A 19,489-nucleotide genomic window follows, 5' to 3' on the forward strand; every position below is an offset into this window, starting at 1 on the left:
ATCCCAAATTCTCCTACTGCAGCCAGAAAAACATCTTATTTTTTATTCATGGAAGAGTCTGATGCTACATTTCCAAAAGCAACGTTGCCAACAAGGCTTACTGGAATGAATTTTACATAGGGTTAAAGATTTTCTTGCCTAAAAACTCAGTCTGGCATTTGCATTAATTGCAGATGGGGAAGGCTGTATCTTGGTCATCTGACTGTAAATAGTCGAGAGAGATTTGCATCTTCTTTGTGTTCAGTTGCCTCATATTGTCCCCAGCAGAGGTGCAGCTGTGACATAATCAAGTACATCCAAGTCACATACTTAATTAGAAGGTCCATACTAAGTCAGTTATCAGCTGTACCCAGGGCTGAACCTCCATTTCCCCCTCTCCAAGAGAGGACAGTGAATGCCAGGAAGATCAGATTCCTCCTGGGATTCAGGTCCAGCAGAGGGAACAGCTTCGACCAGGGCACACAACGTTGTGAGCAGGTTCTCAACATAAAGGAGAAAACAGCTACTTACATTTTCATCTCCTTTAGCAAAATCATTGGATGTTTCTTACTTACTGACTCTCCTTTTTCTCCTCGGAGTCCAGGGAGCCCTGGGATGCCTCTTTCTCCCTTGAAATAGAAAATGTGTTAATATCACAGAGTTAATTCATTCCTTTCTTAGACAAAGAAGGAAAGTGATGCAACAAGGGTTTGACTGAAATTATGGACACTTTTGCTCCCACAAGTCTCTACAGCCAAGATTTCAGCTCCTGCCCTGAGGACTGGATGTACCTAATTGCATGTCTTGAATATCCAAGTCTTCAGATTTATTTTCTATTCTATTTTTCATATGAAAATACAGGTAGAAGCCTTTGGAGTGCACTGGCAAGACAGAGTTTTCTCCTGTGAGGTACTTCAAAAGTACTTGATTTTTATTAAGAGAGGAGGTACTTGGAAAGGTGCTTTGCAGAAGACCTAGAGTGCACATGCCTAAAATACTCAAAAAATAAACCTGAAAATACTGTTAAGATTTGAGAGTTTTTTGTTGTTTTTCTTTTTAATTCAAAACCCTTGTTTTCATTCACACTAACTCTTCAGTGTCAGATAACTCTTCTCTTCCCTCCCACAAGTGTGCAACACACAAAGACTCACTCTTTCTGCTTGTTCCAATGAGAGAGAGGGAAAGGAACATAGAAAAGAGACAGTTGAAAAGGTACAATTTATGATGGTTGGAAAAATTATAACTGGAGAAAGACATCCATAGGGAGGAAAAGAGAAAAACGGTCAATCAAAAACCAAGCGAAATTTTCTTTCACTTTTCTCCTAAAAAGGACAGGGGTAAAAGGGATAAAGAATCAAAGAATATACAAAATTTCATAAATATTTATCAGATACAGAACTAGAAGTGTTGCCAAACCCAGCAAGTGCAGAAAAAATACCCATAAATCATTTTCACACACTGCTCTGCAGTCTCAAAACTAGAGGAAGGACCAGCTGAGGATATATCCACTACTAGAACTAGTTCAAGGCTATGTGCAGTGTCGCCATCAGTTCATTTAATTCCTCCAGCACTGGGAGCTGCTGGGGAGGAGAGGGCTCTGCCCACACACCTCTACCTAGCTCCTTCCTGATTCTTACCCAAAATGTACAAACCAGAAACCTGCTGTGCTGAGCATCCCATCCCTCACTAACAAATACAGCGTGCTCACCTATTTGTGCCTCCCATCGTCTTTTGCTGGTAGGGAATTTAGGCACTGTGGACTTCAGTACAGACTTAATATCAAGCTGAAAAAGTCTCAGACCTGGAGCAGAACCCTCCAGTACCACAGCATCAATAAGTCTGATGACCCCTGCTCTCCCCAAATCTCCCCACATGGACCACAGCAGGATTTAATTTTGTGCCTCTATCCAATTTATCCTGATCTATGCCCCCTCAAAAAATGTGCTTAGCAGCACCAGACACTGAAAACATTTGCCAGGATCATGCTTTCTTTTCCCCAGGTGAAGAAATGCTTTTGAAAGCACAGGAAATATGAAGTTTCTTTCTTTAACCTTTCTGTTTTGTTTTTTTGCTGAAAGAAAACTCACAAAGTAGCATATATGCAAAAGTTACGTCACAGTAATATTAAGAAGGCTGTGGTAAAATTCATAAAAATTTGTATGCAGCCATCTCTTTTAAGTCACTGAAAGTACAAAACCTTTCTAATTTGGAGGAAAAGGTATATCTTGCTAGAGCTTGTCTAATGTACTGGACTTCACAAAGTTCACAATTGCAGGTAAGAATTGTAATTTCTATGTGGACAAAAACGTCTCACACAGAAAAAAATTTCTGTAAACTTGGATCAATAGCAATGCTGGAAGAGAGAAGAAGGCTGTTGATCATCAGCCCAGTGCCCCAACCAGCCGTCCTGGCTGCCTGCAAACAACACAGCCTGCAGAGGGACTGTAGAAGGAAAATAAATCAGACTGGGTTGTCATTACCATCTAAAATTTATCAATAGGACCCAGTTTCAGACATATTAGCCAATTCTGCCACAGCTATTTCCTGCCTAGCTGTTTCCCAATACGCTCCTTTACCGTATCTCATTCCAAAACACATCAACTGTGTTTCCATGCATTACCCTCTGTTTGGCAGCATGGGGGATAGAGGCAGAGGTGTTTATCTCCCAGGAATTTTTTCAACTTTTTTAATAACTGCAAGCTCTCCTGTTCTGCCCTGCCTTTGAAGACTTAGAGAAGATCAGAAACTCATTATCTTCATCGTTCTTTAATAAATAGCAGGTGGTAATGTTGGGGAGTTGCAAATAGCATTGAATTCCTTGCCAAGGCCAGCATTTTAGCCTGGTTAGCTCAGTAACATTGCAGAGAGCAAGAAGGAGAGCAAAATTCTTTCTTGAACATAGAGCAAGGACTGTGACAAGCTGGTCCTTGGCAACAGTGATGTAAGAACTGCTGTCGAGAGTAGTGTATGTTATTGAATCACAACGTCTTTGCAAGCTGGGAGAAAAATCTATTACGTGCCTTATTTAGCAGATAGAGAAGCTAAGTCATTTGTCTCAAGTCATCACATTTGTACTAAATTGTTGTCAGATCCCAGATTTAAATGGCATCATCCCCAGGTCCTTGAGACTGTGACGCAGTCCTGCCTTGTCTGTGTACAAGTCTCAAACCACTACAGCCAGAGGAATGTCACACAGGAGTGGGGCAGCCCTTTTGGGGTCTGTTCCGGAAAACCTGCTGATGCTGTGCTTGTAGATACACTCCTCTGTGTTCCACTAGTGTGACCTGCACCCAACACTGTCCCATGCGACACAGAGACACCCTCACCAGCACACAGACCTTGGCAAAGCAGGGGAAGACAATGGGATCTTGATGCAGGGCCCTTTTATCATTATCATCATTGCCTTTTCTGCAACCTCCTCACAACAGTCATGGCTTTGCCATTCCTTAAAATAGCCCATCGCTATTTAAACTGTCACAGATTAAAATAGAAAGCTCCTATTTATATATATGTGGAAGCATAAGGAACCTTTTTCTGTGCTTTCAGCCAGGCACATTTGAGCAGTAATGAGCCCATGTTCTTTCATCCCAGCCTCCAAAAGGCATATTCTTATCTCCAAAACTTCTCCTTGCAGACAGCAGACCAAGCTTTGCCAAAAGACAACACATCTCTGAGGACATTTGACTTTCCAAGACCCAGAGATTTTTCCTTTCCCCTCTCACAGTCTTTCATAATAACTGAGTGACTTTTGGTGGGATACAACTTGGTTATTTACCAAACAGGTATAAATTCAGTGACTCAATTTGCAGAAGTGATTCAGATGGAAATAGTTTTGAATACAACTTTTTTCCCCCAACATCTTTTCACAGATAGTAAAACTGGGAACCACCAACACCACCAACTTTCCAGCAATGTTGAGTCTCTGTTTTCTTCCAGTACAAGTGCTCCTTGTGAGTCTATTGCCTCATGGCTCTATTTGTAAACAGGCACAGAAGGAAAATGTGCCCATGCTGAATGCACACACGTGTATATCAAAGAGGCTTGCAGAACATGCAGGGTAATATAAAGGCTGCACTGTGAAACTTGAAACAGACATCACGACCACTCTCCTACTCTTTTATCTAGGAAGAAGAGTACTGAGGGAAGTGTCCTATATTTAACACCATGACTCAGACAGTCTTGCTAAGGATAACAGATTGCGACTGATTCTTTACCCCTAGTCTCAAGATTTTCTCGAGTGTGACTGGAAGGCTGCTACCTAAACTATGCACATGTATTACTGCTGAGCAAGGCACAGCATGGAAGCACGACCTTATTTTCCAGGTGACCTACCATGGAAGCTGTGCATGACCTAGTGAATAACAGTAACTTGCAAAAATGCCAGTTTAGAAGTTGCACAAAAGGATTTTGCAACACATTTACTCTAAGAATGACATAAAGCAGCAATGGAGAAGCCTAAATGCAAGTATAAAATGCAAGTATAAAAGATGGCCAGAGCCTCCTGCAGTCCCAGGCTCACCCAAAACTGCCTGAACTTAGTCATATGTTAAATTGACTCTGATTTCTCAAAATCTTCAACTCCTCAACTTGTTCTGATATTGTTTCACTGTCATTGTTTTTTAATTAAATAAATGAACTAGCACATATTACTGACCTTTTGACCTTTGGGACCTTCAAAGCCAAGTGGACCCCTCTCCCCCTAAGACAGAAAATATATGATTAATCAAACTGATCTTCTCATTTTATATTCAAGCAAGGGGCCCAATCCTACATCTACTGAGGATAACAAAAATGTTTTCAGGTTTAAGCAGAGAAGAGAATAAAGCTGACATGCCCTCAGGAGCAATGACAATGAAGCTGGTCTCTCAGAGGTCCCAGTCAGAGCCAGAACAAGCAAGAGCATTGCTTTTAAAAGCTATGAGATTTTTTTTCAATGTGGCCACATTTACCTTCAGAATCTGTTTTATTTTATTTGCAGAAGGATGTACATAACTGGGCTGGATAAGAACAATCACTTTGTTTTCAATGTTGTTACCAGGTCTACCAGCATGATCAGAATCACTGAATCAGGTAAAGAGAAAACACCTGGGAAAACTTCCATTACCTCTAAAGACATCCCAAATGAAACACACTTGTCTCAACACTCACCTTTTGTCCAGGAGGACAGGAGCAGTTGAAAATCTTCAGATGTCCAACTTGCTCACTGCCAGCAGTGGGCCTCACTTCCAGGGGAGGTGCTTCTGTCAGGACCGTGACCTGGCACTGCACCCAAACACCCAAGGTTAGGACAAAGCCTTTGATGCTGGAAAGTTTCCCCTTCCACCCACTTTAGACAAAACCCAGAGGCACTACTGTGTAATGCACAGCCAAATGTGTCCTCATGAGGAATGAAATCCCACAAAAGCCATTCATCCGAGCAATAGGGGAAAATGTGGCAAAATGAACAATGAACCTCTCTAACCAAGACTGAGGGAAGAAGAGTGAAAGGAGGGTGTAAGTTTCTAGTGAGATTTGGGCACAGGAAAACAAGCTGCAACTGGCACTGTTTTTAGCTGTTCCCAAATAAAACCAGTGGGGAACATGTTGAATATTTCATGCTGCATTTCTGTTGTTCCATCATCACTTCAGGGTTTTGTTTCCCCTGACAGTTTGACAAGGAAAACGGAACTTGGAAACTTCAAATTCCTCATACTCATCCCTCTGCAGTGGTCCTCCTCTGGCACTGCTACAGGGCCAATTACATAGTTAGGTTTCAATCACCCTTATTAAACAAAATTATAATCCCACACTGCCACATATTCCCTGATTTATGTAATAGATTTCAATGAAGAGTGTTCATGTGAAAATGAATAAATGACAAAAAGGAGCTTACTGGTCCAGAGGGAATGTCGCAGCAGGTCTCCAGCTCGGCGTGCCGGGAATCACAGTAAATCACCATCCGCTGAAGATCAAACTGGGAGACAAAGGGAGGCAACAGTCTCAGAGACAGTGAATTATTAAAGGCTGTGTGTCCTTTTGCTTGGCCACAAACAGAGCAGGCAAATACAAACAAAAACCAGATGGTGCTAACTTCACAGCGGTTCTATGGATCCTGTGGTCAATCTCTATCTCCCCCTATCAATAATAGACCAATATCTCAGCATGCCTCCAAGAGGTGAGATAATAAGACCCTGAAAAGGCCTATTCAAATTCTGGTGCAGGTTTTCATGATAATCCCCATGTTCTGGCCAAATTTCTGTCTGAGAAGACATATCCTGGCCACGTCTATCCCTCCTAGAATTTCATCTAGACACAAGGTCTGTTTTTCTCCTGTTGTGCCTTGCATCTTCTGACCATTTATTCCTGTGTGAGAAATGTTATGAATACATTTGATATGCATGTGCTATCCATTTTGCACAGCTAAGAAAGATTGTACAAGTCTCAAACACAAAACGATCACACATAAATTATACCAGGGTAACACTGCTGCTGGACAATCAGCCTGTGTGTCTTGACTTTGGTTCATTTGTCAAGTTATAAATTTGAGTTTGATTCAGCCAAGTTATAAATTCAGAACACTCTGTTTTCATACATTAATATGGCTTTTGCTCTATAAAGTTAATATCTGAGGAATGAAGAATATATCACAACTGTCCTGAGTTAACAAGCTTCCTTTTTTTCCCCATCTCTTTCTGTCACATGTGGAAACATTCATAATGCCAAGATCAGATGGAGAAAGACCTTTCTGTGTAATTCAGTACCCAGTTTGATGATATTTGCATACGATTTTGTCTCTGCTTCTAAGTGTAGCACATTCTGTGACTAGACAGAAAGATGAAATAAACTTCTCATTTTTAATCTCTCTTATGGAGATACAGTCTCACATAAAAATACAGCAAGTCCTGTACATCATAAGGTGCCAATCTGTCTTTGCTATGTAACACTGGCAGCATTTCAGCAATGCTGCCTCAGGAAAAGGGTCGATTACAACATAACCCCCAAAACCCCACTCATTCACAGGCTGCAAACCCAAAGCTGAATGTTACCCCAGCTCTAATCAGCAAGTGCAGTACTTACATCAATGGGGACACTGTCATACAAGCGTTTGCCAATCACAGTCTTTCCCTGAATGTCAATGTTCTCCCTGTCTTCAATGGGCAGCATCTGCACCAGCTTGCAGTCTATGTACAGCGAGACAGCCTTGGCCTGGATGCTGAGGGCGATTTTGTGCCAGTTGCGGTCAAACAGGTCACTGACCCGTGTGTTTCGGAAGACCACCCTGACAGCGTCCTTGGTGAGTCCAACGGCGTTGTACTCCACAGCTTTGTTCTCTCCATCCAGCCGGATCGAGACCTGCGAGGAAACAGAAGGGGGTTTGCTAAGGAAGAAAGCCTTTTCCTTCCTCCTGGCTGCTTTCCACTACCACCAACACCCCAAAGCCAGGGATGGCACAGGCTGTGGTGAGAAGCCCAAGCAAAGAGCAGAGGACAAAATTTAGTGGGAGATGTGGACAGGGAGCCTATACCTGTGCTGGTAAATAAGATGGGGCTGCACAGGTTTTGGTGCAGACCCATGACCAGCTAAAGCCTCCTCCTGTGAGTACAACCCTTGGCATGGTTTCAGCACAGGCCACCTTGCTGCTGTGGCTGGGTGGTAACACAGCTCAGGGGCACCTCCACAAAGGTACAAAGCCAGACCTGGTTTGGATTCCTCTATCCCGTGTACTGCCCCACTACTTCCCAGCAGGCTTTTTACTCCCATCATACGCCCTCAACTGTCCCCTGGGATATGAAAAAATACCTCACTGCCTGGTATGAAACCAGCCTGCTGAGCTGTGGCACTGCCCACACTTTATTTCAGGTGCTTTGAATAGAAAACTACAGCTACACCCCATCCCCCTGTCCTGCAAGCTACAGAGCAGGCAAAAATAGGTTTTGAAGACATGCGACTTTGAGTTCATTTACAAATTGGATCTTCTTTCACCAAAGTCAGGCAGTTACCAGCAAGCAGCAGGGAATGGAGCAGGCAGAGCCAGGAGTGGTATATCCACAAGCTGCAGGGCTGGAAGGAGTTTGGGCCACCTTGGCACCAAGCTGTGAGTGATGTGAGGAGCCCGGGGTAGGCTGACTCCACATCTGACCCAACTTCTCTGTGCAGCTGAGCACTGCTCTGGCTGGGAATGCCAGCGCGGATCACTGTTGGCTCAGGAGTGTCTGCATCTCTGAACTGTGCAGGTCTGCAAGGGAGTGGCCAAACCACAACCAACTTTACATGAAAGGAGGCTGATGGGGCTCCAAGGCACTTCTGGCACCACAATTTAAGGCACTTTTGAAATTATTACTGGAAATATTGAGTGTTTTTTTCTCTTCTCACTTGAGCAGCTCAAGCTTTCAACTTTCTTCTAGAAATACTAAGTGATTCACACATTCTCACTCTGCAGCAACTAGGAATGCATGTGGCACAGTAAACCACATTTCATTTAACAAAGTGCAGCTGATAATAGCTTTCATATAAACCTTTTACCATTGTCTCAAATCCAGTTATCTAATTCTTCAAACTGCACCTATCCTTCACTGAGAGCTCCCAAAATCCTTTTAAATACCAGTCCCAAAGCAGTAATATTGAATTATTTTAACTATGTGAGCCCATGCTGACAGCCCATGTTAGAGTCCTAGGTAATGCTATCACCACTATATTTGGTGCTGAGCAGAAAAATGTACAGCCCATCCAAACCACTCCCTCTGAAGTACCATCAAAAACCTAAACTCTACCAAGCTGCTAAGAACATGTGTAGGGACAGACAGCCCTTTAGTACACACTTATAGTATTTTTTTCCTGAGAACCTGAAAGTACTTGGAAAAAAAATTATTAAATCAAATTGTGCAGCAGTCAGGACTCAGGGTTACGGAGCTATAATAGGTGTTACACCCACATCCAGAACACGAACCCATAATTTACAGGATACCTAAAAGTCTGGCAAAACCTGACATAATTCACTACTCTGTAGTACATCTCTGCGACATCTCTTTCCAAGCAGGCAAAATATTTTCCCTAAGCAGAACTGTCTGAACAAAACAACCAAAAACCCAACACTAGTTTCAAGAGCAAGGATGGTATTTTTTTGTCCCCCTTTCCAACTAACACATTTACCTGCATACTAATAAGAACCAAGGTGTATACAAACCTTTCTTCAGGGTTTGAACTAAAAGTAAAAGATTTTCAGCAAAATGCAGCAAAAAAGTAACAGGATTTTTACTAGTTCATAAGAAAAAGGACTGGGAGGTTAAGGCAAAAAAATTAGCTCATGGCAAAAAAAAAAAAAAAAAGAAGGATGTTCCTGCTGTCTGCAAAAGGGCCTCTTACCTGGGGTATGCCGTACTTGTCTATAATCTGCCAGATATACCAGTCTTCTTTCCTGGAAGCCTTCCGGAATTTGAAAGTAGTTACAAAGGCATATTCATCAGGCAGGCCTTGTGGAAATACATCCCTGGCACGGGAGGGGAAAAAGAGCAATGTATCAGGCTTAGCAGTGAAGAGCAGAACATCTAAAATTCTCTCCATGTCCCAGCAACACTTTCTAAAAGTATCATAGTTCCTAAAAAATCTGCTTTATTTGGAAGCCTGGAGAGAGATGAACATGAGCTTGTGCCCTCCAGGTTCTGTCTTTGTGGAGCCCTTTTATCATTCCAATGGTGAAGCTCTCAAACTGGATAAAATGTAACAGAAATCTGCAGTTGAGTATCCATCATGTTAAAAAGGTTGTTTTTCACTTCATGCTTCCACTCACACAACGTGTAAATAATTCTGTTCTGCTCCAGATGCACTGGAGACCTGTGACTTCTGAAAATGGCCAGGAGCACCCAAAACCTTCTATAAAGACATCAAATTATAGCAACAACATTATAATATCTGTCCCAAAACAGGCACTACAGCTCATGTCTTTCCAAGATATTCCTTAGCTGGTGGCCCTGGATAACAGAAGCTTCTGAAATCAAACATTGCAAACACATCAGGCAGAAATTTACTCAGCCTGACACCACAACCCCTGCATGTAACTAAACATATGAAGTAACCAAATCCAACACTGCTTTTCTCTGCTCCAGCATAAAAACCTGGCATAACATAGGGATGCAGGGCTGGACAGAAGGGATAACTAATCCAGTATTACTATTTTTTTTGTTATTAGCCATTATTGGATGCCTAAGAACAAGAATGAACAGAAAAAACATCTCTCTCCTACCTCCAGATCTTTGGAATCCAGGAGTTTAATTCAGAGACAAATTAAATTTCTATATCAATAAATTTTTATGGATTTATCTCATTTAGACTTCTGCATCCTCCTCTTGAACTCAGATAGACTTATGACATTCACAACCTCCCTTGACAAGGAATCCCCCTCTGCTGCCCGTTGTATGATGGGCATCCTCCTGTTTGTTTAGGTACTAACTCAGTTCTTATCAGGGACAGCACAATGAACCCATTCTTTTTCTATCTTTTATACCACCCATGATTTTTCAAACTTTGTTTGTAATGCCTCTAAGCCACCTCTTTTCCCACCTGAAGAGTCCCAGTTAACATTGTTCTTCATGCTCAAGCCAACCTGCTCCTTTCATCATTCCTAAAGAAACCCTTCCCAAATATGTCTTTGCTTCAGGATATCTGAGCAGTCAGGCATAAACACTCGATAGAAAAAAAAAACATAATGACAGCAATTAATGAAGAGCAAACTATGAAGATATTGTCTTAATGAATAGTTGACATAATCCATCACTATGCAGAAATTGGCACAGTTCAAGGCACACAGAACTAGAGGCCTTTAATTGTATTAAAAGCAAACAGTCCTCAAAATTTCCAGAATACTGTTTTGCAATTGCAGCAAAGGTTGAGATCCAGTCTTTCCTAATGCCAAAATATTCAATCATATTTTAATCTGTGCTTTGAATCTCCTATGTTTTCAGCCAAGTTATAAATTCAGAACACTCTGTTTTCATCCATTAATATGGCTTTTGCTGTATAAAGTTCCCCTGCAGGATATGCACCATTATAAGTTGGTTTTCCCTCTGGGGACACAGAGACTCTCAGAATTCTTCCAACACAAAAGAAAACTGAACCAGGCTCCCACTAGCTCCCCTACAAAATCCGTCCTTTAGGAGAGGAGACAAGGCTGTCTCACTTTTTGGTACTAGTTATTTTATTCAGGGAGGCCCCAGTTGCCTGGAAGTTAGCAAAGCTACAAGAAGAACCAGAAGGAGCACCTGGAGGTGAACAGAAGTAGGAGGCAGAAGGAGGATTGCCTTAAACTAGATATTAGGAAAAAATTCTTTACTGAAAAGGTGGTCAGGCACTGGAACTGTCTGCTCAGGAAGTGGTGGATTTGCCATCGCTGAAAATGTTGAAATAAAAGCACTTGGGCACTTGGGCACTTGGGAACATGGTTTGTGGTGAACGTGGAAGTGTAGGATAACTGTTGGACTCAGTGACCTTATAGGGCTTTTCCAAAGTTAACAATTTTATGGTTCTGGACAGCTTTGAGCTAGGAACAGGAATATCATCATGCAAGCTTCATTTCAAAAAGGGTTTTCAGGTGCTTAATGCCCACAGAAATAACTGGGAGTTAGGTACCTAAATATCCCTGTGAGCCTGGCCACACCTCATCACACAAGGCTGACAAACAGTCCATCAAGTAGATTTAAACTGACAGAAAGCCATAATGACCCATTACCTGCCACCCTCAACTGATTTTTAAAGCTGCTGAGGAACCAGATGGAAGTTCCCAACAGAGAAAGGTTTCATGCCAAAAGGAAATCTAAAAAGATTCTCATTGCTTTGAAGATGTGACAAAAGCTGTTGTTGAAGTCATGGGTCCCTGTATGTTTTACAGAGCTGCATTGCTACAAAAATAACAAAAACTTTGTTTAGGAGTTTTAACTTATTTCCTCATTTAAAAACTATCTCCATCTAGAAGTTCAGCTTTACTTGGGGATCCAAGAGCAGGAATTGCTGTCCCCAGAAACATTTCCCATCCAGAAATGTTTTATGTTCTTCTTTCACACAAGGCTGAACTGAAGTGATGATCGATATTGTGGAACTTTGCTGGATGCCTGGTACTGACAGGGAGCATTCTGCCAGCTCCTTGTTCTATAATTCTGACAACAGGATAGATTGCAGAAGAGGCCCTAATAAAACTCCAAGACAAAATAATCCCCTGGTGCTGCAGGTTAGTCTAAGAGTCAATTAACTCAACTACAAGGTCAGGTGAATCACAACTTGTACAAAGGAAAAAAATTTAATAAGAAGGCAGAAAACTCTTTTAACCATTGCTGAATTTCAATATATAGCGACCTCACATGCTTTAATTTGCAATAAGAGCTTTCATCTGGGACAATAAGCCTGAGATCCCACATCTATCATAACCCTATGGAAAAAATGATAGCATCAGTTCTCATTTCAGACACTGAATGCAATAGTACCTAATAGGTGTTTGGTGAGGAAGAGTGTAGTTAATGTGCTTGAGCAATTTGACCAATTTTACAAAGCTAAAACCCACTAATATGAAATGTAACCCACTAAGATCTGCAAAACCAAGTTGGAGAAAGCCAGTTCATTTCCATATGCTTCTCATCACCAGAGGGTCTTAGAATGATGGGAGAAAAAAATAAAAGAGGAAAAACGAAAAAGGAAAAGAAAAGGAAAAAGGAAAAAAAAAGGAAAAAGGAAAAAGGAAAAAGGAAAAAGGAAAAAGGAAAAAGGAAAAAGGAAAAAGGAAAAAGGAAAAAGGAAAAAGGAAAAAGGAAAAAGGCTGTGGAAGGATGTGTCTCACATCTTTGGCAGGCATCTTTTTGGCTTCTACTTCAGAAACCTCAGTGATGGAAAAGATACAACCTCTCTAGGTAATTTCTTCCTGTGTTTCTCTGTTCTACATGCTGTAAAAAAAAGGAATCTATCCTAAATCTCACTTGCTGTAGTTTAATTTTCCCAAAACAACTTTTTTCCACAAGAAGCCATGTGAACAACTTGTTCTCCTCTCCTTGCTGCAGTCTTTTCTCTGTTTCTCTGCTCTCTCTACAGTCCTTTACTCTCCACAAGACTGAAAAAGCCTTCAGTCATTCCTCCTCCATCATGCTTTATCTCCTTTACCTTGTTAGAAATAGGAGACAGTGAGGGACCTCTTGAGATCATCTTATCTAAAAATATTTTTCTTGTGTTTAGATTTAATGGATTTAAATTGTTCCTATTCCTTCTTGTCCTGTCAATGAATATGACTAAAAGGATTCTGGCTCCATAGTCTTTGTTTCCTCCCCATCAGGTATTTATACACATGGGTAAGATACTCCCTCCCTGACTCTTCCCTTCTCTAAGCTGAACAAGCTTTTTTGTCTCTGCTGTTCTCAATATGAAGTATTTGTTTGGGAAAAGTAAGAAACAAGGAAACTTTCAACAGGTTCCATATTCAGTGTAGGAGGTTTCAGTAGCTTTTTGTACAATTTCTTCCCTGGGAAGGAGACAAATGATGAGACCAGGGCAGGACCCCATGGAGAAACCTAAGGCAGGTGACTGCAGTCAAAGCTGATGTCAGGAGACACAGTCCCCAGAAATACACACCAAGGTATACATGCCCTAAACAACCCAAGACTCTGTATTGGTACAACACTATCCCAATATAAAGAGCAAAGAGATCACGACTAGATCAAGCATCAGGTAATTCTGTGAGGTCGTAGCCAAGATCATGATCCAGTCAGGCTGGAACCGCACCAGGAAAGAGAAAACTGAGGAATGGACATGGTCAGGGGGAGGGTCCTGGGAGATATAGATAGATGACAGAACAAAAGAGTGAGCCAAAATCTTGGCATTAGACAAGACACCAGTAATGAGAAACAAGCCTGAGCATCCAAAACCAGAAGTCTGGGGCACAGTTTTGGCCAGAAGATCCACTGAGAAGCCATGAACATAGAGTAGGACAGCCCCAGCTACATGAGGAGTGGGGACAAGCACCAGCCAGATTTTGGGGCCAGTCCTCAGACAGGTACAGACACCTGTGTGTCCTTCAGTGATCAGGTCCTTGACTGCAGCCAAGCTCTGGCTGCTGGGTTTCCTTGCTCACAGATGATGCCTCACCACAAAGAGGAAGAAAGTTCATCGTTGTAGGTTACAGATCAGAAGATGAGTAGGCACATTTCCCAGACAGCTAATCTGGCACTCTGTAGAAGTACTATTGCTTGTATAAAAGGATACAAATCCTTTAAGCAGATAATAAAGCGAATCACATATATTACTCAGTTAATGATTTTGTATCTAATTATGAGATGTTGCTATCAGTTGCTACACATTGCTGGAGGTTATCTGTGAGCCACAACAGATGTTTTTGTTTGGTTTATTATTCCAGTTATCGGTTTTGTGGAGCTTTACAAGATTTCATTTTCTGTGAGCAATGACCCTATGTGCAGCATCTCAGAGTCCTGGCAAACAAATGCTAAAATGAACCAAATATGCAAACACCTTCCATGGTGTTATATCCATTTGGGTTCATTCCCAAAATACAAGAGGGTGGAAGTTATAATACAAAAGGCTGAAAATGTAAAAGTCCTCCTTGAATTCCATGTTTCAGAATAATCCAAAAGGAATCTTATTCATTTTAATCTACTAATTAAGGATGTTTTACTTCTAATTGTCCTGGGCCGTAAAATATTGTGCTTATTTTAAAGACAACAGCAACAACAAATAAATGGGTGTAATCTGAGCAGATGGAAAGTCATCACAGCTGGTTGGTCTGGCTTCACTCCCTCAGTCTTTCTGAGAAAATAACAACAGAAACAACAACAACAAAGTACTTCAATCCTTACTTTGAAAAAGGGATTCAAATGGACAACTCTCTGCAATCTGTGCTAACTTTCTTCAGTGGTTAATTACATTCATCCTTAAAAGCATGCCTTTTTTCCCTGCTGGTTTTTGATGTCAAGTAGCCACTGACTTTCAGTCTACCATGACCCTTATTCAAAGACCCTTAACCAAGCTTTGATTTCCCAGAGGTTCTCACAAAGAATGATCCCTTCAGTTGTTGGCTGCTTCCTAACTTTACCTGTCTACGCTGTACTTCTTGAATTTATCACTATCCTACTTGCTCCACAGCTCTTCAAACTTTCATTCACTCCATTTCTACCTAATGACTTATGGAAATTAAGGCTGGGCACAGCAGCAGCAGTGACTGAGCTGTGTGATATGAAGATTATCAGCTGATACATGACAGTTCCTGCTTATACTCCAAGGATTGCACTATTTGTCATAGTATCACCCAGAACCCAGAGATCACAATGAGACAAATGAAATAGGTTTATTCCCATCCAAATGAAATAGGTTGATGGTTTATTCCCATCCACACTCAGACCAGTTATGTATATACCAAACCTAAGATGATTTTAGTTGGCTGTGTTGAATGAGATCACTGATCATGACTCTTTACCCTTGGACTTGATATCATTTATGGACTCTAGAGAAAACAGTTTTCCTCTCAGTATGTCATATTTTTACTTTTTTATTTTTTTTAATTGTGTATTAACATGGAAAAAGAGAGGGAGGGGAAAAGAGTACATCAATCCTGTTTGGTTCCAGGATGAAAAAAAATATTGTGAAATCAAGCAAATGTAATTCATGGGACAATCTCAAAAATGAAGTGAGCTGAGTAAAAGAGCTAAAAACAGATTGAAAAAAAAAAGTCCTCCTCCATAAGAAGGAAAAGAAGTATTATTGATTTTTTAAGCTGAAGTTCAAACCAGCACAGAGAAATTTACTGCAAAAATGTTAATGATGACAATTCAATCTATGGCTCGCAGTTACTCAGTGCAATTATGCACTCACTCTTTTCAAGGCTAATGCTAGCAGGGCTCAAGTGACAACCCAAAGAAACACTTGTGATAGACTGCGACACAACTGGCAGCCTTAGGTCAGAAAAGACTCTGAGGACTGAATCCATGCTGACACAGGATTAAAAACTGCTCATTCTTCTACAAGGCCAGAACCCGTATTTGCTAACTCGTCACAATGTCTACCAGCAACTGGTCTCTGTGTTTAGCAAATTTCCATCTCAATGGGAGTGCTACCAAATATTCCCTTTAGAAGCTATTTATGAAGCCCTAAGCTCTTTTGTGAATGTCTTGATACTGCTTCTCAGAACCACTCAGATACACCAAACACAGCTCATATTCTGCCAGGATGGAGCCTGTAGTTACTGCTGAGACTCCTGACCACGTCGTGCATATTCTGTGAGCTGAACTGAAAGAGCTGCTCAAAGCAGGAATAAACCTGTAGGTACCAGATAACTACTACAAGGTTAACCTAGAGGAACCAAATAATGTAAGGCAGACGTTCAGATGAGAATAAAGTGAAAACCCAGAGTACTCACTCAGTTTTCTGAACAACCGGAAAGCTTCCAAGCCGTACATAAGCACTCTGAATCCCATCTTCTTTCATTCCAAAAATCTGCTTCACGCTGAACGAATCCATCAGGTCAAATCCTATCCATTACAGAAACATAAATAAAAGACATTAATCAGGCAGTGGGACACGCCTCCAACTGTAACTACATGGATTTCTTAGCCCACAAACTGCACTTCAGAAACAAGTCTTGTTCCTGTTGGGAAAACCCAGAACAAAATTCTGATATGGTCTAATCCTCTCAGTCAAAAAACTCAAAACCAAGCTTAAATTCAAGCTGCCACAGGCATGAACAGTGTTTTCCAGAAATCAGTAGCTAATATTTGCATTGCCACAACATCCTGAAAAATGCTGCATAATTCATTAACTCCCATGGAGAAAAATGCACAAGTGCAGGCTGAAGCACTATAGTGCTATTTCTATTAGTCTAGCCTATAGACTAATAGAAAACACAGAATGTTCTGGGTTGGAAGGGACCTTCAAAGATCATCTAGTTCCAATCCCTCTGCCATGGGCAGGGATACCTTCCACTAGCCCAGATTGCTCCAAGCCCCATCCAACCTGGTCTTGAACACTTCCAGAGATGGGGCAGTCACAGCTTCTCTGGGCAACCTAGTCTAGTGTCTCCTCACCCTCATTGTAAAAATTTAGTTCTTTATCTCTGATCTAAATCTACCCTCTTTCAGCTTAAAACTGTTGCACCTTGTCCTGTCACTACAGACCTTGATAAAAGGCCTCTTTCCTCCTTACAAGGCCCTTTTATATACTGAAAGGCCATGAGAAAGTCCCCCTGGAGCCTTCACTTCTCCAAGCTGAGCATCCCCAACCTTCTCAAATTTTTTTCACAGCGGAGGTGTTCCATCTTTTTCATGGACCTCCACTGTGTGTCCACTCCAGTGGTACAGGTCTTTACTGAAGACTACTTGTCCAAGAAACTTGACTACATACACTTTTCATATCATTTTAATACAATTCAGTACAATCAACTTATCATTATTGAGAGCTATGAATCTTGACGGAAGACATTTGTCTAAAGCTTCTGACTTTGTTCTAACAAGGTATTTTTAGGTCAATCCTAAACCACACAAGTGAGTCTACACAGCTCCAGTATCAACATGGTCCCAGCCACAATGAACACATGGTTTTGTGACATGAAGTCCCAGCTGCTAAACCATGAGGGACAGGAAGGGTGCAATGGTGCCATGAATGCATCCGGTTCCTGGAGGTGTGGAACTGTGTGGATGCAAACATCCTGCTTTAATCTCCAAACTGTCTCCACAGGATGCAAATCCAAACTATCAGCCACTCCCAGAAACAAACACTCTGTGGAGTTAGAGGTGAAGGCACTGTAAAAGGCATGTTGTGAGCAACTGAGCAGAGAATATGTGTTTTAATGTTATTCAGCCTATTCCCACATCTTCTCCCCCTCACATATGCACAATTGCACATATTAATTCGTGCTTTTGTAATTCCAGCACACAAACCTGATGACATAAGTGTAGCTTATTTGGATAAGTTGCTTTTAAACTATGGCAGTTCTTTCAACTTTGTTCAGTTAGTGAGCTCTTAAAAGTTTTCTAGGATAGATAAACATTTTTATTTGATGAAATTAAGCCTGAAGATTCTTAGGTTTCTTAGTTGTCTTCATGAACCTTTCAGGCTGAAAGGCACTGCAGAGCTTGAAAACAGCTTCAACATGAAAAGGCACCAACCAAATGATATTATTCTTCACATTTATATGAATAAATAGGTGCAAAAACTTGCATGGGCCAGTGCCTAGGCAAATCAAAATAGCAAACAGCAAATAAAATGTAAAGCTTCCATCATTTTCTGGACCTTTTTCTGCAGAAATTGCTTTTTCTGAGGAAATATACTCTTAATTGTTTGCAAAGACAGAAATGGCTGTCTGGTGCCAAGTTGAGGCCTTTAGTATTACAGTAACTTTCCTGGCTGTCAACAGCTTTTCCCTTTTGTCCACTCTATTTTCAGTTATTACTGGGCATTCAGGAGGGCAAATAAAGCAGTTAAGATGCTCCAGGGCCTCATGGCTGCACCTCATAATCACCTCTGCACAACTCCAGTGATACACCCGCTGACACACTGCAATCAGCCACGATTGCAGCTATCAATACCAGAACATGAGGCTGTCACAAACAACACTATGACTTGTCCATACAGCTCATTCCTCTGCCCAGTACATATCCATCATCCACACCAACTACAGGAATTGAGGGAAGCAATTGAGTGTTGCTGGCAGGAAGAGACCACACTGACTGGGAAGGGAAATTGTTAACCATTCACAGGAGAGGAGCTGTGGATGGTGAAGGCTGAAATGCTGCCCAAGTGACGTCCTTATGCCCAGTCTCCAGAGGCCTCAAGCTGTGAAATCCTGCTCACCTCATGGGTCCTGTAAAGCTCCATTGCTAAAAATGCACAAGTGCAAGGTACAGTGACAAGAACATCCTGCTAAGTTTTCCCATAGTTCAGGCCCAAAGCTGCTCTCATTTTCTCCGACAACTCAAATGAGCGTTCACATCATGAGCAACTCTGAAGCTGTGTGCAGTAGTATGCTTTTCCAGTAGAAACAAGAGTCAGATTCAATCAATATCTTCTTTTTTTTTTTCCCTGAATTATCCATCAAAATGCAGTTTCAATGCTTAAATAACTCCATGAAACATAAACATGGTTATCAAAACTATTTTGCAAATGGAACTTGGTGTAATGAAAATAACTCACACTCTCACAACATAATCACATTTACATTTAGGATTGGATAAAGCACAAAAGTAAATAACAATGGCATTTTTTTCTTTTATTCAGATTATGGATTGGCAAATCAAAAATTTCTTTCTCTATTTTTATTTAATTGATGAATGACGATGGCTTTTTGAAAGATGTAATGTAGATCCACTGAAATTCAAGTCCTTAGCTGTATCAGAGTCCACACTCAAAAGCAAAGGGTTTTTTTACTTTAACCACACTATTGATTTGTTCTCTGTCAAATTTAAGTATTGTCCAACTGGTGAGATAACCTCTACTCTTGGATACTCCATTTACAACCAAAGCCCTTAAAGGTAAGGGGCACTTTGCTTGCTGAAAGATT

At 41.2% G+C, this 19,489-nt stretch overlaps 1 protein-coding gene across 1 annotated transcript in view; it reads right to left on the reverse strand.

The window, feature by feature from the left end:
* Positions 1 to 19,489, reverse strand: part of COL22A1 (collagen type XXII alpha 1 chain) — a 200,630-nt gene that overhangs the window by 127,988 nt on the left and 53,153 nt on the right. Inside the window, exons 4-10 of the mRNA XM_069005532.1 lie at positions 16,355 to 16,466; positions 9,322 to 9,445; positions 7,036 to 7,311; positions 5,852 to 5,932; positions 5,128 to 5,241; positions 4,634 to 4,678; positions 555 to 608 (exon numbers count right to left, since the gene is read on the reverse strand). Coding sequence (XP_068861633.1) covers positions 555 to 608; positions 4,634 to 4,678; positions 5,128 to 5,241; positions 5,852 to 5,932; positions 7,036 to 7,311; positions 9,322 to 9,445; positions 16,355 to 16,466 — 806 coding nt within the window. The remainder of the gene's footprint in view (positions 1 to 554; positions 609 to 4,633; positions 4,679 to 5,127; positions 5,242 to 5,851; positions 5,933 to 7,035; positions 7,312 to 9,321; positions 9,446 to 16,354; positions 16,467 to 19,489) is intronic.

This window comes from Aphelocoma coerulescens, chromosome 2, assembly GCF_041296385.1.
Source record: "Aphelocoma coerulescens isolate FSJ_1873_10779 chromosome 2, UR_Acoe_1.0, whole genome shotgun sequence".
In the NCBI taxonomy this organism is placed as follows: domain Eukaryota; kingdom Metazoa; phylum Chordata; class Aves; order Passeriformes; family Corvidae; genus Aphelocoma; species Aphelocoma coerulescens.